At 37.7% G+C, this 24,526-nt stretch overlaps 1 protein-coding gene across 3 annotated transcripts; it reads right to left on the reverse strand.

Moving 5' to 3' along the window:
- On the reverse strand, window positions 1–24,525 carry LOC138319314 (uncharacterized). 3 transcript variants are annotated; one of them, XM_069262381.1, is made up of 22 exons: window positions 24,343–24,525; window positions 23,251–23,453; window positions 22,612–22,911; window positions 18,446–18,506; window positions 17,743–17,998; window positions 17,163–17,293; window positions 12,591–12,664; window positions 12,224–12,358; window positions 11,768–11,947; window positions 11,331–11,527; window positions 10,687–11,052; window positions 10,308–10,458; window positions 9,780–9,991; window positions 9,077–9,142; window positions 8,810–8,839; window positions 8,462–8,552; window positions 7,242–7,975; window positions 6,715–6,805; window positions 6,389–6,579; window positions 5,740–5,940; window positions 5,125–5,315; window positions 1–1,748 (listed from the first exon to the last, which is right to left on the reverse strand). In XM_069262381.1, exons 1-22 carry the CDS (start codon window positions 24,523–24,525, stop codon window positions 1,473–1,475), a joined length of 4,320 nt encoding a protein of 1,439 aa, XP_069118482.1. In that variant the 3' UTR covers window positions 1–1,472. The 3 variants fall into 3 exon arrangements, with proteins under 3 accessions (XP_069118482.1, XP_069118483.1, XP_069118484.1); XM_069262382.1 differs by lacking the exons at window positions 22,612–22,911; window positions 23,251–23,453; window positions 24,343–24,525 and adding an exon at window positions 22,174–22,238; XM_069262383.1 differs by lacking the exons at window positions 22,612–22,911; window positions 23,251–23,453; window positions 24,343–24,525 and adding an exon at window positions 20,932–20,946.
- Window position 24,526: the final 1 nt, after the last annotated feature.

The following is a 24,526-nucleotide window of genomic DNA, read 5'->3' on the forward strand; positions in this document are numbered from 1 at the left end:
AAGGTTCGGAACATTTTACTGTCATTAAATAACCGCGCCATTATGTTGAATTGGATTTCACAGAAACATATGAATGGATATGGCAATTAAATATTTAAAATGACACAATTATATAATGGCACAAAAATGATGTACAAAACAATTGTCAAAATGTCAATGCAATCCGTCCCTTAATGCAGACACGAGGTCGAAATTTTCTAACACGGATCGCTAATGATCAGTTGATTACATATACCAATGACGAACTCAAAACGGGTTAACCTTAACACACAACATTTCCCGTCACAAACAGTTTGACCGAACACTCATGTAACGTTTATATACACGGCAGACCAACGCAGAGTCATGATGGACGACTTCATACGAATATGTTCCTTAAACAGATTAATTTTGATAGAATGTCAAAGGTATTTTAATATAAACATCATTTTTTATAGTTGTTTAGAACTACTCACCGTGTTTTTGTGTACCGGTAGGTTTTAGCGACTATAGTTACAGACGATGTTATTGTCTACAACGCACTTTGAAATAACTACAGAAAGGCTGTAAGATACACTTTATGTGTCATTAAGGTACATTTAATGGAAAGGTGGTATGTACAACAAATTAAAGTAAACTACAAGGATACAACACACACTAGCATAAAGAAACGCTTGTCCTAGAAGTGTCAGACGCTATACAAATCTATAAAAATACGCTGTATGAAGTTGAAACATGAGAGTCTTTAATACTTGTTTGTTACGTTGACAGAAATAATACGAGCTGATCATGTTTCTCCATAATTACACACTGTCTGAATATCCGTAATAAATAAATAATTATTATTCGTTAGAACAGCGTTTGATATTTCACAATATAGGATGCAATGTAAAAAGCGTAGCTTAATAAATCTTTTTAACACAGCGTATAAGTTTAGCATCCCGGATTATCGTTTGTTTGCACATACAGATTCGTACGTGTGCAAATTAAAATGATTTGCCTCACCATACCTTATCAATTATGAAAAATGATCACACCAAAGTTCAGATTCTCTATGGATTCACATTTTTTTAATTTTGAAAATCCATTGACAATTTATTAAAAGGGTAGCGGTTGACCAATTTGGATGACGAATTGTAACAGAATATTTAATTGGTTAATGAATCTCGCATTTCTTCATAATATATTATGTGTAGTGATTAGGAGAGTGTTTCAAAGATTACAGTCTGTTAAAGCAAGCTCTTCTGTCTTTGTCATAATGGAACTCTTGGGTATTTTATAGTGCTATCGCTCTGAAACATGGCTAAAGACATAAACACTTAATGCGAGACCAAAGGTGAGGCAGTGGCATTGGACACGTTAGAAGTAAACATTTTAGTAAATTTAGTTAGCGTTACGACCAACAATAATGATAATCATAAATGTAACATACTGCATAGTTAAAACTGTATGTTAAGTCTGTTTATAGAGTTTTCGTTTTGGGTTAGGTTAATTTAATTACGCATTAACCATGCAAGTTCTGTCATTCGAAGATTTGAGCGCAGGATGTTGGGAGTATTGTTGTTGGCGGTGGATCTTTTACGTCGGTCCTCCTCTGGAATGTCAATCAGTGTGTAAGGTGCAATAGCAATCCTACTTCGACCAGGGCAGACGGACGTAGACCATCTTTGAATCTTATTCTTCAAGGAGGAGATAACCCATGTGTGTGATACCCCAGTAACAAGATGGAATTCCACTTCAGTGACGTCTGTATTGTATGTCATCAGTATCTGTAAGATAACAAGTCACATGAGTTGATAATATGTCACATCATTTAGTTATACATTGACTGTACTACACAATAGTAAATAATCATATCACCGTGCCTCTGATCACTGGTTGCCATTCCTCCATATAGATCTAATGGGTATTTTGTTTGATATTTTGAATATTTCATACTTGTATGCATAATTATGTCCTATATTTTCAAACACTATAATTATATAACAGTTAAATGTAGCTTAACCTATATGTACTTTTAAAAATCTTTCAAAGTGCATTCGTAAATACAGTAAAACTGACTTACTCCCCTTAACAATCTTACTTTAAATACAGAATCCAGCATCCATGACTGGCCCCAAAACTCATGGGTGATGACCAATGACTAGTAAGCCGATATGGACATTTTTTGGTCTGTATCCTATGGGTGGAGGGAAGCCTTTCATTAGGTACTGGATTCAGTACCAATAACCTTTTAAAACCTGGCAATCATCTTCTATATACATACAGTTTTTAGCAATTAATCATGACTTAATAAAAACAAAATATCTGTAACTACAACCTTCCACATTTAAATCTTGTATCTGATAATTATATTTATATGTTTATACTGTTATATATTGTAAACAACACTGAATAACTTATATACCTGGTATCTTATAAATCTTGCTATGTACTAGTTGTTACTTAGGGAGAGAAGTTATATAGGCTATGCCTGTTGTTCAATCACTTTTCAAATAATATTTGAAATAAAATTTGTTGAAATTGAAATTTAGGTATATAAATTGTTATATCATTCTGAATCAACTAAAGTTACGTTTCCTCGTTTCATCATAATATCCTCAAGAAGCGTTCAAAGTTCAAATTATGAGGCGAGTCTAAACCTTTAGGGCTAATCAAATTATAAAATAATGCATTGTGTCTGCATATTAAATGGCGTATTAACTATGAAGTATAACTGTCTCTTTACTTTTTACACATAACCTCCCAGATGACATGTGGGTTTTTTCCAGTTTAAGCTCTGTACTGCCAATGTCATTAATTATGAAAACAGTCACGTTTTATCTCTAAAACATAAATATGTCTTTCTTTCAAGTTGTTCTTTACAGTCCTAATTGATATCAGGTAAGATTTCAAGTTTTCAAACCAGATCAAGGATTTATAACGGGGAATATTCTACTACTAAGGTTGTACATATGTACTCTTCGGTGCTGGTACGGGTGCAGGCTACATCTATATGGCCCCTGTGTATACAAGATTGAGCCCAGGATAGGATTTTAACCCGGCCGCTGATTGGCTGGCTAATTATGAATTTCAAAAGTAAAAATGTTTTCTGACAGGTAATTATTCCTTCATAACCATAATATCAATTTGGAAATTCATATTGAGATTTAGGTTCAAAATATCAATTTTGATAATGAATAGGTAAAAACATTAGAATTTCCGGATATTTTAGTGCAAAATGCGCCTGATTTCAATAAAGCTACCCTGGTTGGAGTTTGAGCAGAAGGACCCAAACTTTTTTTTCTATCTAGTGTTATATGAGAACATAGACTTTAATTATAGAACACAATACCTAACTAATATTTCTTTGTTTTAATAATACAGTACAAAACTTTTACAAAGTTTAACACTGTGGTCTATGTTAAATCATTTAGTTGGTTGCTCTCTATACCACTGTATGTATACAGAAGAAATGGAGCAAATTTTAATTTTGATTAAAAGATTAATGCATTCCTAAACTAACTGTCCATTTAAGTTCATTCCTAAAAGCATTTAACTCTAGCAAAATGTCACATAATGAAATAGTTATCACCATGTTTTCGTGTGAATATTGCATTGTTTTTCAATTCCTCATTGCCTCGAGTTGATAAATCGCCATACTCATATGAAAACAGGCCGTTAAGTACTAATTGTTTTTAACCTTATAAATATCTAATCATTTGACTTAAAATGTATTGTTATGCAAGCAAATAATGATATCAAGAATCCTACACTATATCCTTTGGACGGCCGTAACGTATTTATGCGTAATTATGCATTTGCCCCATTTCATGCACCCTTCTGGAGCCCCACTGAGACCGTTGAAAACTAAATACTAGTTTTTTGAAAAGATGTTCATCCCTATATAGCATGTCAATATCGATTCGGTCATTGCATTAGTGACGTCACAAATCACCTTTGAACATGCCCAAATAAGTCAAAAATTGAGGTCTGAAACCCGGATTTTAGTGTGTGCCCGGAAACCTGTCGTTGTGAGCTTAATTATCAAGATACAGACATGCAGATGGTCTTAAACGATAGAAGAGATATCAAAGTAAGAGAAAATAGAGAGAAAGGGGAAAGGAAGGGGAAAATAGCACCGATTTCAAAAAAAAAAAAAAAAAAAACAAAAAAAAACAAGTCCCACGCGCAGGTTTCTGCCTTCCATGACCCGTGCGTGGTGACCTTTAGGGGACTTCCGGTGACTGTTTTTACTTGTTTGTAGTGTGTGCTGTTTGTTATCATCGTGAAAATGGCATCAAACCGTAATCTAGATGCAAACTGCTTTCATAGATGGCATTTGTAATAACCTACTATCAAAATTGAGTCAAGTTCGAATCCTGCCGGCCGTCGAAAGGATATACAGAAAAACTCAAAATCGGCTAGAAACTTATTTTTATTTCATAAAATGTGTCTACACAATGGTTTATTATGATTTCGACTCGAAAACCGGGAGATTTTCCATTATCCGGACATCACTATATCCTTTGGACGGCCGTAACGTATTTATGCGTAATTATGCATTTGCCCCATTTCATGCACCCTTCTGGAGCCCCACTGAGACCGTTGAAAACTAAATACTAGTTTTTTGAAAAGAAGATGTTCATCCCTATATAGCATGTCAATATCGATTCGGTCATTGCATTAGTGACGTCACAAATCACCTTTGAACATGCCCAAATAAGTCAAAAATTGAGGTCTGAAACCCGGATTTTAGTGTGTGCCCGGAAACCTGTCGTTGTGAGCTTAATTATCAAGATACAGACATGCAGATGGTCTTAAACGATAGAAGAGATATCAAAGTAAGAGAAAATAGAGAGAAAGGGGAAAGGAAGGGGAAAATAGCACCGATTTCAAAAAAAAAAAAAAAAAAAAAAAAAAAAACAAGTCCCACGCGCAGGTTTCTGCCTTCCATGACCCGTGCGTGGTGACCTTTAGGGGACTTCCGGTGACTGTTTTTACTTGTTTGTAGTGTGTGCTGTTTGTTATCATCGTGAAAATGGCATCAAACCGTAATCTAGATGCAAACTGCTTTCATAGATGGCATTTGTAATAACCTACTATCAAAATTGAGTCAAGTTCGAATCCTGCCGGCCGTCGAAAGGATATAATAAAACACCTCACCTTGATGATAGGGTAGAGGGCGCTGATGTCGTCCTTGGTACCAAGGTAAATCTTGACGATGCCACTTGCTGCCATCGCCATTTCCTGTTCTAAGAGATCGAGAACCGGAAGTGGATTGTCTGCAGGTCCGTACAGTGGCTCTTCTACGTCAATATCTTTATTCAGCTGGTAGGTTTCCTCTAAAGTAGTCACTAAGAATATACAATAATAGTTAATAAGAACTATGAGAATTTGAAAAAAGAGAATTGTTTTTTATAAATGTCTGCCCTAGATATCGACAATTAAACTTGTGAAAAGGTTGCAATATTTATTGGATACTGTAACCGTATGATAGCCTAGGAAACTTCCACAAAAGTATCTTCTAAAAGTGAATTCCATTATGTTTCAATACTTCATACATATCGCTACAACATTTTTCAACCAGCCGCACAATATTTGAGAATTTTTTTTTTTTCATTTGTTAGACAATTTCTTCAGGAAGATCACTCATTAGATAACTGTATGGTATATTCGACTAATCTGAATGTACCACAACAACGTATTTAGATAATCAAATAAAATTGCGGATGGTACAATCGGCAAAAATATCAATATCAAGCAGTCGATTTCGCTTACTTAGAATGGAGTAGAACTGCGTGTCCTGGAGACAATTGTTCCCATCGCCACACGTAATAGTTCTCATGTTAGAATCACGTGTATCCATGTTATAGAATGCAGCTTTATCGTGGAGACTCCCGCCAAAAGGAAGGGAAAGACCAGACAGGAATGTCTTAATAAATAACAAACAACTTCTTGTTTTCTCCGTCCATATATCACCTGTACGAATGAAATTGATGAAATATATCACACAGATATAACCTCACCTCCACCTTTAACATATCCTGTTGTAAAACATGCAGAGAAATGACTAAATCGAAGTCAAGATGGGCGGTAAGGATTCGGAATCTTTGCAAGCAAGCCGAAGTTAGTTGTGAACATCATGTGACTACTGTACCTTTTCGAACTCTCCCGAGAATGTGTAATGAACTTTCTTACTCCCGTTCAGCAACGATTATAACTTTGATGGCGAGTGGTTGAAAATAAAAGCATGTGTTTACAACCATAGACTTTCAACAACTGTGGTTTCAAATTTATTAAGAAATACTTTTAAATATTCGTGACATAGCTAAATTGTATCTGAATAATTATACAAATAATAACATTTAGAATTAGATCCCCAGTTAGATTTCCCTTGCGAAAAAAGCAAAAATTAAAAATTGCTAACCTCGTCCAAGACATCCACCACAATGAGTAACGAAGCATTGGTCAGCCAGTCCTCTGACACTGGATACTGAGAATTCTCCGGATCCGGCCACGCTGGCAAGATTGTTCAGTAATGTTTGTACAGCTTGTTCCCTTCCTGTCCGGGTGTGATGACAGAAGTCCTCATTGTTGAATATGCATATATTTAATATACTACAAACAGACATGTCAAATTTAATTGTTACTAAAAATACATTCTTTGATATTTATTAATTTTGCATGTATATGGTATACAATGCTATACAACATGTTATACAATCAATGTTGGTAAGTAACGATGCTACCTACCTCGCTGGTTGTCTTATATAGTACATGGAATGACCTAGTGGTGGCTCCCTACAAGCCCGCTCAGCATCCGTCGGCCTGATTAAGGGACCACCTGACGTAACAAAACACATTGTATAAATAGAATACCATACGAGTGGATGATGGATATCAAATTTACTTAACACGAGTTGTTTTACACAAACTAGACACGAGGTTTTGTTAGTGTTAGTATCTTATAAATATAAGCTTATGCATATAAAACCAATAGTGACAATGGCTCCCGTGTCCTATTTCTGCATTAAAAGGAAGTTTAGGAAAATTAAAGGATTGTTTTACAAATAGTAACATCTCTTAGAAATCAAAAAAGGTAGTTCAGGTCAAAATTAAATATTTTGACCAATCAAAATAACAAGCAGATTTAACAATGGTTTTGAAGTGAAATAATACGACATACTGAAGTACATTAATTTACAACATAAAAAATCATGTACAGTTATCTGGAAATAGTTCATACAATTGTTTCAAGAAAAAAGTCAATCTTAACCTACCAGCAAGCAAGTTGTCTTGCACTAGCTTTAACTTGCTGTACAACTGAGGATTATCGACATCCCACACAGACATGAGATCCCGAGGCCCGCTACTTTCCCTGATGTCCAAATACAGGCGGTCAGAATGACTTCCTACACCAACCTTCATCAGTTTAAATCGCAGGAGGGCAGTACATGTCCTTATAATTGTAAGTCCTAGTTCATATAATGAGTCTGTACCAGTATTGGAAGGCATGATTTCTACGGCTTTCCCCCGTATAAAGTTCTGTGTTTCCTCAGCGTGTCTCTCCTCAATGTTTATATCGTTAATGGACTTTGTCCTGTACCCAGATCCCTTCACTACAGGGACACACGAACCGTATTCATAACTGGCCGCCTCAAGACACTCCAGCAGCAAGGGATCAACCCTAAAATACCGCCTTGGTTGTCTTTGATGGTTGATGTCCGCTATTTTATAACAGTTTGATAGATTCTGTTCGGGGTTTTGTCCGTCATACAGCGGTAGGTCTTCGTCAATCAGAGCATATTCCTCTTCCCTGTTTGTAGGGGGGTTTACATCAATCAGATTCACAAGAGGAAAGGGCGTTATACTTGCTCGGATTCCAGCCTGCTGTCTCACATATAAATCCAAAAAGGATCCGCGAATTGCAACGAAATCGAATCCAGCTAACACAGCTAAACTGGCGGCGTACTCCATTGTAACATTAATACCAGTAAGGTCAGCTTGTATAGCCCTGAAAATACCATTTATTTATAATATTTCTTCACAGTAGAGGATCTAAATACGAAGATAACTTCTAATTGAAATTCATAAATGTCTTATAAGCGTGTAAACGTTTAATATGTGCTTTATCTCAAAACAAATTACAGAACTACATTTTGACCGATTTTAATTAGAATATTTCCTAATTCCGATATTTATCACTTTATTTGACTTCATTTACTAAACGATACTTATGATAACGTTACAATCGATATAAGTGTCATATTACAATAGTGACATTTTTATGGGAAAATTTCACCCGGGAGAGTGAAACGCGATTATGTATTAAATTATGTGCAACTTTAGTCGCAATTAATAATAGCACTTTTCATTTCGTTTCGTTACATTTCGTCTTGCATTCTTGCTTCTTGAAACTATAACTACCCTCCAATCACTGGGAGTTACATTTGTTTTTTGGCGGGGACGGAGGGGGGGTGAGTTGATAATAGCAACATACCTGCCATTATTTTGGAATTTTGACAGAATTTCATCTGAAGTGGAGGTCGATCGCTTTGTTCTGGTACCGCCATCGATGTTTGGATTGATATCTTGTAACAGACATTATACATTTTCGTTGACCTTTACTCAACTTTGCCGATTACAATATATATATATATATATATATATATATGTGTGTGTATACAAAATCTTATTAACAGTTCTTAGAATATAAGTTCAGAAAATAATCCCGTGACCCTTTATCATTGATTTATATATTAATAAAAACAAAGAAAAGAAAACAAACATTGAATCAAATACAAAATGATCAATGCATCGAAGTTGTACATTATTTCAGCCGACTTACCAGTCTGGCGTTTCCTTCTCTGTGAGTTCCCTGTAGAATACACAGATGAAGATTTAAGTCTTTATTTAGGTCTTTGCTGTGCAGGGAATACTACAACAATACTCCAATGCTGATTACTGTGGATGGGATTATACAGAGTTATTGGATCGGTGTGATGTGTATAATGAATTACAAAATTATATATAAAAAACTAATACAAAATATGTCTCATCCAGATACACGTACAAACTATATTATCTTAAAATAGATCCTGAACTAAGACATTACCTTCACATGTCATATCCTGGTGCAAACAGATCCCCTTACAGTAGCTGAAGGAAGGGAAACAGGGATCTACAAGAGACATCGTGCTTCATACAAACGTGTTCACCATTTCAATATATGCGTATGTTAAATTACTATTTAGGCATTCACCGTCAAAAGATGCTTGTGATTTGTGTAAATTTCCGTGATTTTCAGAAATTCGTTATAACCGTGCTTCAATGTATTATGAAATAGTACGACAAACCACTGAACATTACAACACACAGTGTTAAAACCAATCCATAGTTATAACTTGATATTTCATGTCATGTCAACATTCCTATAACTTGCAATATGTGTACGAACCTAATTCCTTGATTCTCGAAAATTTGTTATGATAATGTTTTGCTCTAAATGATACCATAGTACTCTTGAGAAAATAAATCACTTTCATTAAATCATTGGTTCAAACGACAAGAATATATAAAGGTTTTACAAAGCGCCTGATAAATTAGTTGACTTCTGATACATGTGTTAATTTACACTAACCACACACAATTAAACGATAATATGTACACACAATTTATCAAACACATATGTGCAGCGTTAAGTGGTATACCTCTAACTGTGTGACATTAACAAAAGCTTTAACCAGTCGGTCATACCCAGTTTGGTATTAACGGATGCTTCTTAATGATCTAGTTTTGTGTGTATAGATATTACTTACTCACAACGTCAGCTTCGTTTAAATATAAGACGAAAATGTAGAGCCTCACTACCATTCTAGGTGTCATCATCCTACCGCTGGGCCAGCGTAAATAGTCGGTAGAATAACTATACGTGGAGTCCTGTACACATCGCCTGGTCACTGAACCACACGTCTGGTCACTGGGCCCTTCAGCAGGGAACTCCCAGTCATTGTAAGGGTACTGGAGGAGTCTGGCTCAAAAAGATTTATACAAAAAACATTCAATGTAGTATTATATATCATGCCTTAATTGCATACATGAGTGTGACTGATATTACCGCAGTAGTAGCGCCAAGCTCACTTCATAGCGGCTGTCTTCAATTATGTTGTGTTACCTTAGCAATCAGTTTCTAAGATATGAATTCCATTAGAAGAACCTTGCCTATTGTGAGCATTCGTAACACTTTGTATATCAATAACTGTAATGATTGAAAAAAAATATGTATACTAAAAGTCAATCAACAAAATTAGAGTACAGAAATAGAGTGGAATGAATGTAGAATGTACCTTTGCATTTGTTTAGTATTGTCTCTGTTGAAGGTTTCGTCAATATCACCACATACACTAGCCACACTTCTCCCCGGGGGATATTCTGTAGTGCCGTCCTGGAATAAGGATCCTAACTGTGATGACTGCTTGTCGAGATCAATGACGATGACTAAAATGGTAACAAACAGATTTTGCAGATAGCAAGGTATCAAGTAAAACACTCTTGGTAAAACACTCAAGGTATCAAGTAAAAAACTGTTGGTATAAACAATAAGCATTTTATTATTTTTTTAAGTTAAGAAGAAAGTTTTTCTTGTAAATTTCATCCTTTTTATACGGCCAATATTTCGATTTCCTGACCATACATCACGCAGTTTCTAATGATATCAAGAGTTACCTGTCAAATGGTCTGGAAACACATCGCGACAAGGCCAGATGGAATTTTTGCAATTTGAATCCAATGTTAGTCCAGTTGACCTGCGTGACCTTAACGACCTTTTGCGCCGGAAGTGGTTGGTTTGTTCTCCAACACACACATCCTGGTACCCATCTGATGGATTGTTACTCAGCCGTAATCCTGCACACTTGGTGAGCTGTTGGAATCTTTGGTTAATGTCTGCATCAGTAGATCTGGCCACGTCCGATTCCTGAGAGACTCCGATAGAAGCCGCGCGACCCTCGTAAAACAGTGACGTGCTGCCATGGTTTCTGTCAGGATAACGATTTGTAGGTTCATCCCAGCCCTCATCAACTATCAGTTTACCTTGTAATATGAAAAACTACATTTTATGTTTTTACATCACCAAATGTTGACGAAAGAACTTTTATATAGATATAAATAAAATCAAAATAGAAGATTCAACATGTCAATTTTGTATTACTCCGAATGAAACTAGAATGTTTCACAACTCATGAAAAGAAATATATCCGTATTGTATGGTGCTATAAACTTAAATAGCAAAAAATCAAACCAAATACTAGTTTTAGAATTAGTTATTACGGGAATTAGAAACCTGTATTATATTTGTGATAACCACTCACGTAATGGCCATTCAGCTTGTACTTGTTTGGCCAGCTTTGTCAAGGCTATGTGCATATCTGCGGATACCAGTTTGTCAGAACAAACATTTGTGATGTCACTGCAACTAGGACAAGGTGTCGATTCGTCACCACACCAGGCAGATGACGTGGATTCTTCCGACGGAAATATGATGAAGTTTCCAAATAATTCCTCGAGACTGTAAACAACATGAATAAATTGGTATGTATTTTTAGAATCAAGCCGATCAAACACACGTTTGTTTAATGCATTACTCAAGACGAATTGGTTTTGATTGGTTTTCCTTCGTTTTCAATTGATTTCCATGCTACAAATGCACATGTATGATACAAATCACCATGTTGTAAGATTATTGAATGGGAAAAGAATAAATATTCTCACAAACGAAATACACATTATGTTATGACCCAATTCCCACCTTGTAATAGCATCCGTTTTGTTGAGGATAGGGTTACTTGGTTCTCCACATGCATTTTCGAGGCTTTCATGTACTTCTACGCTGCCTGTTTCAGTGCAATGAGCCTTACAACTTTGTGTGGTGTTCGTGGTACAAAGAGATTGATTCTTGGTACTGTAAGTCGTATCGGTATCTCCGCAACTGCAACAAACGGGATGCCAAACCGAAACATGTTATCGATATTTATAAAAAAAATCGTACTTTTTTCTTATACATAAAGAATAGGATAAAAATATACACATTAATTAATATTCCGAAAGTATAATCAACATCAAAATAATACGTTTAATAGTCTAACAGTCAAACGATAGAACTAAGGAGATAAATGTGTATCTTTAACTGAAAGCAATGTATTCGGCGACTTGATTTCACCATAGTAAATTTTAGATGCACTTTATATTAACGATTTTTACTTACCAAAGTGGAAATCCAAAAGCTGTGACATTTGCTGTTAATGTTTCTAGTTCAAGTCTCCCCTCTGATTTTACATTCACGTAGGAACATAATGCCTCATCATCAATATTTGAAAAGGTGTTCACTTTGGTTGTTTTGCTGCAATACATAAAACAAAAATTACTCCACAAACCAACAGATTTTTTAAGAATTTTGACAGGCATAAATCATGATTTATGATTATGATTTTCTTTAAATAATGATGTAGTACACCACAAGAACGTGTATTAAATTAATTACACTATATGTGAAATATTTAATAATATTATCAAATCTAATTATTTATATCCTATTTTGCAGATAAATACTGACATCATCCGATAGTACTAACCTATACAGTGTAGGGGAGTCAAACCTCCAAAATACATCTTTTTCTGTCCACGACATCATAGGGGTTATCTTCAGCTATAACAAACATGGTACAATCATATAACCACCAGTAAAAGTATATGTAACGTAAGGCTCTTAAGATTTAGCGACTGTGGCTTTGTAACACAGTCTTATGTATTAGCCTTCTTAGTTAGTTCGTCTTGCTGTAACATTGACCAATCTTATCTTGTTTGTTACTGTAGCTGTCACATTGATCAATTCTACATTGTTGGTCACTTTGACTGTAAAATTGACCAATCCTATCTTGTTGGTTACTGTAGCTGTAACATTGACCAATCTTATCTTGTTTGTTATTGTAGCTGTAACATTGACCAATCCTACCTTGTTGGTTACTGTAGCTGTAACATTGACCAATCCTACCTTGTTGGTTACTGTAGCTGTAACATTGACCAATCCTACCTTGTTGGTTACTGTAGCTGTAACATTGACCAATCCTATCTTGTTGGTTACTGTAGCTGTAACATTGATCAATTCTACATTGTTGGTCACTTTGACTGTAAAATTGACCAATCCTATCTTGTTTGTTACTGTAGCTGTAACATTGACTATATCTTATCTTGTTGGTTACTGTGGCTGTAACATTGACTATATCCTACCTTGTTGGTTACTGTGGCTGTCACATTGACTATATCCTACCTTGTTGGTTACTGTGGCTGTAACATTGACTATATCCTACCTTGTTGGTTAGTGTGGCTGTAACATTGACTATATCCTATCTTGTTGGTTACTGTAGCTGTAACGTTGACCAATCTTATCTTGTTGGTTACTCTAGCTGTAACATTGACCAATCTTATCTTGTTGGTTACTGTAGCTGTAACATTGACCAATCTTACCTTGTTGGTTACTGTAGCTGTAACATTGACCAATCCTACCTTGTTGGTTACTGTAGCTGTAACATTGACCAATCCTACCTTGTTGGTTACTGTAGCTGTAACATTGACCAATCCTACCTTGTTGGTTACTGTAGCTGTAACATTGACCAATCCTACCTTGTTGGTTACTGTAGCTGTAACATTGACCAATCCTACCTTGTTGGTTACTGTAGCTGTAACATTGACCAATCTACTCTTGTTTGTTACTGTAGCTGTAACATTGACTATATCTTATCTTGTTTGTTACTGTAGCTGTAACATTGACTATATCTTATCTTGTTTGTTACTGTAGCTGTAACATTGACTATATCCTATCTTGTTTGTTACTGTAGCTGTAACATTGACTATATCCTATCTTGTTGGTTACTGTGGCTGTAACATTGACCAGTCCTACCGTGTTGGTTACAGTGGCTGTAACATTGACCAATCCTACCTTGTTGGTTACTGTAGCTGTAACATTGACCAATCCTACCTTGTTGGTTACTGTAGCTGTAACATTGACTATATCCTACCTTGTTGGTTACTGTAGCTGTAACATTGACTATATCTTATCTTGTTGGTTACTGTAGCTGTAACATTGACCAGTCCTACGGTGTTGGTTACAGTGGCTGTAACATTGACCAATCCTACCTTGTTGGTTACTGTAGCTGTAACATTGACCAATCCTACCTTGTTGGTTACTGTAGCTGTAACATTGACCAATCCTACCTTGTTGGTTACTGTAGCTGTAACATTGACCAATCCTACCTTGTTGGTTACTGTAGCTGTAACATTGACTATATCCTACCTTGTTGGTTACTGTAGCTGTAACATAGACCAATCCTACCTTCTTGGTTACTGTAGCTGTAACATTGACCAATCCTACCTTGTTGGTTACTGTGGCTGTATCATTGACTATATCCTACCTCATTGGTTACTGTAGCTGTGACATTGACCAATCCTACCTTGTTGGTTACTGTGGCTGTATCATTGACTATATCCTACCTTGTTTGTTACTGTGGCTGTATCATTGACTATATCCTACCTTGTTTGTTACTGTGGCTGTCACATTGACTATATCCTACCTTGTTTGTTACTGTGGCTGTCACATTAACCAATCCTACCTTGTTGGCTACTCTAGCTGTAACATTGACCAATCCTACCTTGTTGGTTACTGTGGCTGTAACATTGACTATATCCAACTTTGTTGGTTACTGTAGCTGTAACATTGACCAATCCTATCTTGTTGGTTACTGTGGCTGTAACATCTACCAATCCTACCTTGTTGGTTACTGTGGCTGTATCATTGACTATATCCTACGTTGCTGGATACTGTGGCTGTAACATTGACAAATCCTATCTTGTTGGTTACTGTGGCTGTAACATTGACCAATCCTACCTTGTTGGTTACTGTAGCTGTAACATTGACCAATCCTACCTTGTTGGTTACTGTAGCTGTAACATTGACCAATCCTACCTTGTTGGTTACTGTGGCTGTAACATTGACCAATCCTACCTTGTTGGTTACTGTGACTGTAACATTGACCAATCCTACATTGTTGGTTACTGTAGCTGTAACATTGACCAATCCTACCTTGTTGGTTACTGTAGCTGTAACATTGACCAATCCTATCTTGTTGGTTACTGTGGCTGTAACATTGACCAATCCTACCTTGGTGGTTATTGTAGCTGTAACATTGACCAATCGTACCTTGTTGGTTACTGTAGCTGTAACATTGACCAATCCTACCTTGGTGGTTACTGTAGCTGTAACATTGACCAATCCTACCTTGTTGGTTACTGTGGCTGTAACATTGACCAATCCTACCTTGTTGGTTACTGTGGCTGTAACATTGACCAATCCTACCTTGTTGGTTACTGTGGCTGTAACATTGACCAATCCTACCTTGTTGGTTACTCTAGCTGTAACATTGACCAATCCTACCTTGCTGGTTACTGTGGCTGTAACATTGACCAATCCTACCTTGTTGGTTACTGTGGCTGTAACATTGACCAATCCTACCTTGTTGGTTACTGTAGCTGTAACATTGACCAATCCTACCTTGTTGGTTACTCTAGCTGTAACATTGACCAATCCTACCTTGTTGGTTACTGTGGCAGTAACATTGACCAATCCTACCTTGTTGGTTACTCTAGCTGTAACATTGACCAATCCTACCTTGTTGGTTACTCTAGCTGTAACATTGACCAATCCTACCTTGTTAGTTACTGTGGCTGTAACATTGACCAATCCTACCTTGTTGGTTACTGTGGCTGTAACATTGACCAATCCTACCTTGTTAGTTACTCTAGCTGTAACATTGACCAATCCTACCTTGTTGGTTACTCTAGCTGTAACATTGACCAGTCCTACCGTGTTGGTTACTGTGGCTGTAACATTGACCAATCCTACCTTGTTGGTTATTGTAGCTGTAACATTGACCAATACTACCTCATTGGTTACTGTAGCTGTAACATTGACTATATCCTACCTTGTTGGTTACTGTAGCTGTAACATTGACCAATCCTACCTTGTTGGTTACTGTAGCTGTAACATTGACCAATCCTACATTGTTGGTTACTGTAGCTGTAACATTGACCAATCCTACCTTGTTGGTTACTGTGGCTGTAACATTGACCAATCCTACCTTGTTGGTTACTGTGGCTGTAACATTGACCAATCCTACCTTGTTGGTTACTGTAGATGTAACATTGACCAATCCTACCTTGTTTGTTAATGTGGCTGTAACATTGACCAATCCTACCTTGTTGGTTACTGTAGCTGTAACATTGACCAATCCTACGTTGCTGGTTACTGTGGCTGTAACATTGACTATATCCTACTTTGTTGGTTACTGTAGCTGTAACATTGACCAATCCTACCTTGTTGGTTACTGTGGCTGTAACATTGACCAATCCTACCTTGTTGGTTACTGTAGCTGTAACATTGACCAATCCTACCTTGTTGGTTACTGTGGCTGTAACATTGACCAATCCTACCTTGTTGGTTACTGTAGCTGTAACATTGACCAATCCTACCTTGTTGGTTAATGTAGCTGTAACATTGACCATATCCTACCTTGTTGGTTAATGTGGCTGTTACATTGACCAATCCTACCTTGGTGGTTACTGTAGCTGTAACATTGACCAATCCTACCTTGTTGGTTACTGTGGCTGTAACATTGACCAATCCTACCTTGGTGGTTACTGTAGCTGTAACATTGACCAACCCTACCTTGTTGGTTACTGTGGCTCTAACATTGACCAATCCTACCTTGTTGGTTACTGTAGCTGTAACATTGATCAACCCCCTTGTTGGTTACTGTGGCTGTAACATTGACCAATCCTACCTTGTTGGTTGCTCTAGCTGTAACATTGACCAGTCCTACCGTGTTGGTTACTGTGGCTGTAACATTGACCAATCCTACCTTGGTGGTTACTGTAGCTGTAACATTGACCAATCCTACCTTCTTGGTTACTGTGGCTGTAACATTGACCAATCCTACTTTGTTGGTTACTCTAGCTGTAACATTGACCAATCCTACCTTGTTGGTTACTGTGGCTGTAACATTGACCAATCCTACCTTGTTGGTTACTCTAGCTGTAACATTGACCAATCCTACGTTGCTGGTTACTGTGGCTGTAACATTGACCAATCGTACCTTGTTGGTTACTGTAGCAGTAATATTGATTATATCCTCTGTGTCCAATGTCTCTGTGTTACTCCTACTATACTTCCAATCCGTAAAAGTTGTATTGACACCGATATTCTGATCAGTACCCAGTGAATGCACTAAATGAAATAAACAAATCATCCTTAAAAAATGAGAAGTGATGATCTAAATTTAACATACTTCATGTTAAAAGCAAAACACATATAACTCGACTCAAATTATACAGCTACTCTCGCCTCGGGAAACAGTTCATCGGGTTTGTCCGAACACCTCGGGAAAAGAGTTTTGACTGTTGACTGAAAAGGCATGAAACAACCAATATTTGGATCGATCCAGTGCGCCGGTGTTTATGACGTCAACAATTAATTATGACATCAACAATAAAGCCCATGCAAAAGTTCCGCCCCGGTCAACAGTCAAACTATTGACCGGTCAATAGGCTAAATTACTTCATTTACATTTATATAGAGAGTCAGGTAACAAACATGTTTGTGTTAAATGTCGGTGTTAAAATACAGTCTCTGTTTTACGTTCTCTCAAATTAACTTTCAAATAAAAACATGCTTACAAACACTGAAAAGTCCCCTTTCGTGAAGATTAATCCTCGCTTTCATTGCTCCAGTGGCGACCATATCGATGGCGACTGATGTTGTGAGTTGGGCCCGTATTGTCAGGTTGAGTGGCGGGAGGTCAGGCAGTAAGGCCACAGGGATGTTGACCAGTTCAAACTCTCCTGTGTCCAGCACGTCATCACTGTGGAAGCTGGATACCGCTCTGGTCGTCATCACGGATATAGTGAGCTGATCCTGGACCTCTCCGGAAATCTAGACAATATAACATACTCAGTACACTCTGTATATAGTCGTGACACAATGATTATACTTAATGTTAACAAGAGTATAGTTAACAGGTAATCAACAATGTCGTTAAAAATAACAGACTAATAGATCTATTCACTATTTGCATAGTATAGAGTTATCTGCCCTTGCATTGATTGTGTAGCAACGTATTGATTGTGAGGTCATATGTTTGCAAGCGTAACGTCATACTTTCTAAAGAAAGCGACTAAATGATGACGTCACAATCGACACCTACCCAAATGGGATGTAACTCTGTAATATGCAAAAACGGAATAATAAAAAAAGTGTATAGATTCGTCAGCCAGTTGAACATTTGTGTATATCGTTTTAATAGAGGTGCATGTACTACACACGTTATGAATATATTAACAAAAGTGCGTAACTGAAAATAGGAAAGCAAACAGAACCAACCTCTGATAAGAATGCTTCAAGCTCAACCTTTTTCTCGTCAGTGGGGGCTAACTTGATTAGTCTACAAACACAACACACATGCGTGATATTGAAACTATTAAAAAACTTTTAAGAAAATTTTCGTTCGAAAAAAAAGTTTCTATTAGCTTTTTACTTTTTAGTATTCATATTTCAAATTCACGTACATAAAATTTCCGTGTGGTTGTTTACTGGCTACTAACAATAATACATCCAAATAGCCGTATATTAGAAATATAAACAAACATATCCACAGATATCAAGTTCGGTAAACGTACAGCCTGTAAGAGGTAGAAGTGTGCCCAGAATAGGATTCACACACCACACAGACACATATTTTGATGGACGTACAGCCTGTAAGAGGTAGAGGTGTGCCAGGAATAGGATTTACACACCACACAGATACATAGTGTGATAGACGTACAGCCTGTAAGAGGTAGAGGTGTGCCCAGAATAGGATTTACACACCACACAGAAACATAGTTTGATGGACTTACAGCCTGTAAGAGGTAGAGGTGTGCCAGGAATAGGATTTACACACCACACAGATACATAGTGTGATAGACGTACAGCCTGTAAGAGGTAGAGGTGTGCCCAGAATAGGATTTACACACTACACAGAAACATAGTTTGATGGACGTACAGCCTGTAAGAGGTAGAGGTGTGCCCAGAATAGGATTTACACACCACACAGATACATAGTGTGATAGACGTACAGCCTGTAAGAGGTAGAGGTGTGCCAGGAATAGGATTCACACACCACACAGATACATATTTTGATGGACGTACAGCCTGTAAGAGGTAGAGGTGTGCCAGGAATAGGATTCATACACCACACAGATACATATTTTGATGGACGTACAGCCTGTAAGAGGTAGAGGTGTGCCCAGAATAGGATTTACACACTACACAGATACAGAGTTTGATAGACTTACAGCCTGTAAGAGGTAGAGGTGTGCCCAGAATAGGATTTACACACCACACAGATACATAGTTTGATGGACTTACAGCCTGTAAGAGGTAGAGGTGTGCCCAGAATAGGATTTACACACTACACAGATACATAGTGTGATAGACGTACAGCCTGTAAGAGGTAGAGGTGTGCCCAGAATAGGATCCACACACCACACAGATACATAGTTTGATGGACGTACAGCCTGTAAGAGGTAGAGGTGTGCAAAAAACAGGATTCACACACCACACAGATACATAGTTTGATGGACGTACAGCCTGTAAGAGGTAGAGGTGTGCCCAGAATAGGATTCACACACCACACAGATACATAGTTTGATGGACGTACAGCCTGTAAGAGGTAGAGGTGTGCCCAGAATAGGATTTACACACTACACAGAAACATAGTTTGATGGACGTACAGCCTGTAAGAGGTAGAGGTGTGCCTAGAATAGGATTTACACACCACACAGATACATAGTGTGATAGACGTACAGCCTGTAAGAGGTAGAGGTGTGCCAGGAATAGGATTCACACACCACACAGATACATATTTTGATGGACGTACAGCCTGTAAGAGGTAGAGGTGTGCCAGGAATAGGATTTACACACCACACAGATACATAGTGTGATAGACGTACAGCCTGTAAGAGGTAGAGGTGTGCCCAGAATAGGATTTACACACCACACAGAAACATAGTTTGATGGACTTACAGCCTGTAAGAGGTAGAGGTGTGCCAGGAATAGGATTTACACACCACACAGATACATAGTTTGATGGACGTACAGCCTGTAAGAGGTAGAGGTGTGCCCAGAATAGGATTTACACACTACACAGAAACATAGTTTGATGGACGTACAGCCTGTAAGAGGTAGAGGTGTGCCCAGAATAGGATTTACACACCACACAGATACATAGTGTGATAGACGTACAGCCTGTAAGAGGTAGAGGTGTGCCAGGAATAGGATTCACACACCACACAGATACATATTTTGATGGACGTACAGCCTGTAAGAGGTAGAGGTGTGCCAGGAATAGGATTCATACACCACACAGATACATATTTTGATGGACGTACAGCCTGTAAGAGGTAGAGGTGTGCCCAGAATAGGATTAACACACTACACAGATACAGAGTTTGATAGACTTACAGCCTGTAAGAGGTAGAGGTGTGCCCAGAATAGGATTTACACACCACACAGATACATAGTTTGATGGACTTACAGCCTGTAAGAGGTAGAGGTGTGCCCAGAATAGGATTTACACACTACACAGATACATAGTGTGATAGACGTACAGCCTGTAAGAGGTAGAGGTGTGCCCAGAATAGGATCCACACACCACACAGATACATAGTTTGATGGACGTACAGCCTGTAAGAGGTAGAGGTGTGCAAAAAACAGGATTCACACACCACACAGATACATAGTTTGATGGACGTACAGCCTGTAAGAGGTAGAGGTGTGCCCAGAATAGGATTCACACACCACACAGATACATAGTTTGATGGACGTACAGCCTGTAAGAGGTAGAGATGTGCCCAGAATAGGATTCACACACCACACAGATACATAGTTTGATGGACTTACAGCCTGTAAGAGGTAGAGATGTGCCCAGAATAGGATTCACACACCACACAGATACATAGTTTGATGGACGTACAGCCTGTAAGAGGTAGAGGTGTGCCAGGAATAGGATTTACACACCACACAGAAACATAGTTTGATGGACTTACAGCCTGTAAGAGGTAGAGGTGTGCCCAGAATATGACTCACAAACCACACAGATACATAGTTTGATGGACTTACAGCCTGTAAGAGGTAGAGGTGTGCCCAGAATAGGATTCACACACCACACAGATACATAGTTTGATGGACGTACAGCCTGTAAGAGGTAAAGGTGTGCCAGGAATAGGATTCACACACCACACAGATACATAGTTTGATGGACTTACAGCCTGTAAGAGGTAGAGGTGTGCCCAGAATAGGATTCACACACCACACAGATACATAGTTTGATGGACTTACAGCCTGTTAGAGGTAGAGATGTGCCCAGAATAGGACTCACACACCACACAGATACATAGTTTGATGGACTTACAGCCTGTAAGAGGTAGAGATGTGCCCAGAATAGGACTCACACACCACACAGATACATAGTTTGATGGACTTACAGCCTGTTAGAGGTAGAGATGTGCCCAGAATAGGATTCACACACCACACAGATACATAGTTTGATGGACTTACAGCCTGTTACAGGTAGAGATGTGCCCAGAATAGGACTCACACACCACACAGATACATAGTTTGATGGACTTACAGCCTGTAAGAGGTCGAGGTGTGCCCAGAATAGGATTCACAAACCACACAGAAATATAGTTTGATAGACTTACAGCCTGTAAAAGGTAGAGATGTGCCCAGAATAGGACTCACACACCACACAGATACATAGTTTGATGGACTTACAGCCTGTTAGAGGTAGAGATGTGCCCAGAATAGGATTCACACACCACACAGACACATAGTTTGATGGACTTACAGCCTGTTACAGGTAGAGATGTGCCCAGAATAGGACTCACACACCACACAGATACATAGTTAGATGGACTTACAGCCTGTAAGAGGTCGAGGTGTGCCCAGAATAGGATTCACAAACCACACAGAAACATAGTTTGATAGACTTACAGCCTGTAAAAGGTAGAGGTGTGCCCAGAATAGGATTCACACACACACACAGATACATAGGTTGATAGACTTACAGCCTGTAAGAGGTAGAGATGCGCCCAGAACATGATTCACAAACCACACAGATACATAGTTTGATGGACGTACAGCCTGTAAGAGGTAGAGGTGTGCCCAGAATAGGATTCACACACCACACAGATACATAGTTTGATGGACTTACAGCCTGTAAGAGGTAGAGATGTGCCCAGAATAGGATTCACACACCACACAGATACATAGTTTGATGGACTTACAGCCTGTAAGAGGTAGAGATGCGCCCAGAATAGGATTCACACACCACACAGATACATATTTTGATATACTTACAGCCTGTAAGAGGTAAGGGTGTGCCCAGAATAGGATTCACACACCACACAGATACATAGTTTGATGGACTTACAGCCTGTAAGAGGTAGAGATGTGCCCAGAACAGGATTCACACACCACACAGATACATAGTTTGATGGACTTACAGCCTGTAAGAGGTAGAGATGCGCCCAGAACATGATTCACAAACCACACGGAACACTGTATCGTCTGTGACGGTCGGTAAGGTGTCGCTGGTAAACACTACAGGAGAAGTTTGAGAGGAGGACTTCTGTAGACCAAAGATTTTGTTCCCAGGATTAAAACTGACTGTCTCCGTTAAATTCCTGTTGAAGTTAACAGCCCCGACGATAGCCGATGGTATCCCGGATGTTCTCCTTTTTACACGAGTATGGGGTCCTAGGTAGTGAAGATTTACCTCAAAGGCATCAAACAGGTGTAAAAACCTAAAATAAAACTTATTCAGCTAGTTTTCTCATATCAGCCAAAATTTCTAATTATTAATTATGTACCTTTTTGTCAAAGTTTTGAATAAATTCAAACTGTTAGTTTTTCCAAATAAGTATATTTATATTCAAAGTTAGTTTTTCCTGTAAATGAAAAACTAATACTCATTTGATGTAAATCTATCCCATAAATTAAAATCTTTCTGAAAATAACCCATCATATATGTATTGTTTAACAGACTTATGTATAAGATGATAAATGAGTAAAATATTAATTGCAACAAAAAGTGAGATGTTTTTAATAATTGCAGAAAAGAAAGATGAAATATGAAATCTTACTGTATTGGTTTGGTAGACAACTTCACACGGTCGGCTCGTTTTACGGCCATTTCTGTCACGTGTCGTAAGAGCGTGTTTCCACTTTCGCCTTCATAACATTTACGAACAGCTTTACCAATGACAACATCCCCAACTCTCCATGATGATAGTGTTTCCGGGTCATGGGTCACAACGACCAAAACTGCTTCTTTGCACCTTGTGCCCTACATCAAATATAAGGAAATAATAACACAACTATGATTATTGTTATTTTATCTTTGTTTTTATTTATAAACATCATGGGCTAACATATCTACCTATCTATTCCCTACCAAGAAACTTCAAATAGTACATCAAATGCACATTTCGTTAAAAAGGGTTCACTGATAATTCAAACTGCAATTGTAAGTTAATGAAATATGAACTGCGCCCATTTGACTTCGCTTGTGTAATAGAATTTTGTATTCGATCAGACATAATACTCCAACTACATTTTCATTGTGAACTTACGTATATTTACTGATCGTTTACATAGTCATCACCTCCATTTCCGACACGTTTGAAGTTTGAAGAATCATAAAAACTACAAATCAACCTGTTAACAGATATTGCTTCAATATTTTCATATTTACATAGACTATCATATGAAATCATAACTCAAATTAGGTGGAGAAACTAAACATCTTTTAAAAGATAGCATTGATGATCAAGTTACAATTTGATAAATGTAAACTAAGTTTTTGTGATATAGTGATTGTATCACTGTGTCAAAGATGAGAAATGTTTAAACTTTCAATATGTGTTCAAATTATGTTCCTGTTTTTTTCAGACGAAGGTTTTAAAACTTTTAAAATTTTAAAATTAATACCAGATTTTTTTAAACCTTGATGTTTCTCCTTGTGATATTATTGTGTCGAATCACAGAGTCCTCGCCACCCTTCATCTGACTGTGTTCTGAACCGATAGATTTCCCAAATTTATTTCTATTTGTCAAAAAAAATGTGTAGAGAAAAACGTATTGGACATCACAACAGTGTCGGAAGGGGTAAGCAAAGTACTGAATTATCTAGGCTAGAACCGCAGAATAAACTTATGGAATCTGTTCTGACATACCTTAATTTTGGACTGGTCATCCAGGTCAATGATATTCCGGGTATGTCCGGAGCTGGTCAGATGGTAAACATGTTCACCTTCGTCTGTTTCAAAGTTGGTGTCATGTCGGAAATGATGCGAGTAAGTTATCTGTAATACACTTACAATGACAACAACAAACCAAACCACAGACATCCCGGCCATG

Source organism: Argopecten irradians, chromosome 3, assembly GCF_041381155.1.
Source record: "Argopecten irradians isolate NY chromosome 3, Ai_NY, whole genome shotgun sequence".
Classification (NCBI taxonomy): Eukaryota; Metazoa; Mollusca; class Bivalvia; order Pectinida; family Pectinidae; genus Argopecten; species Argopecten irradians.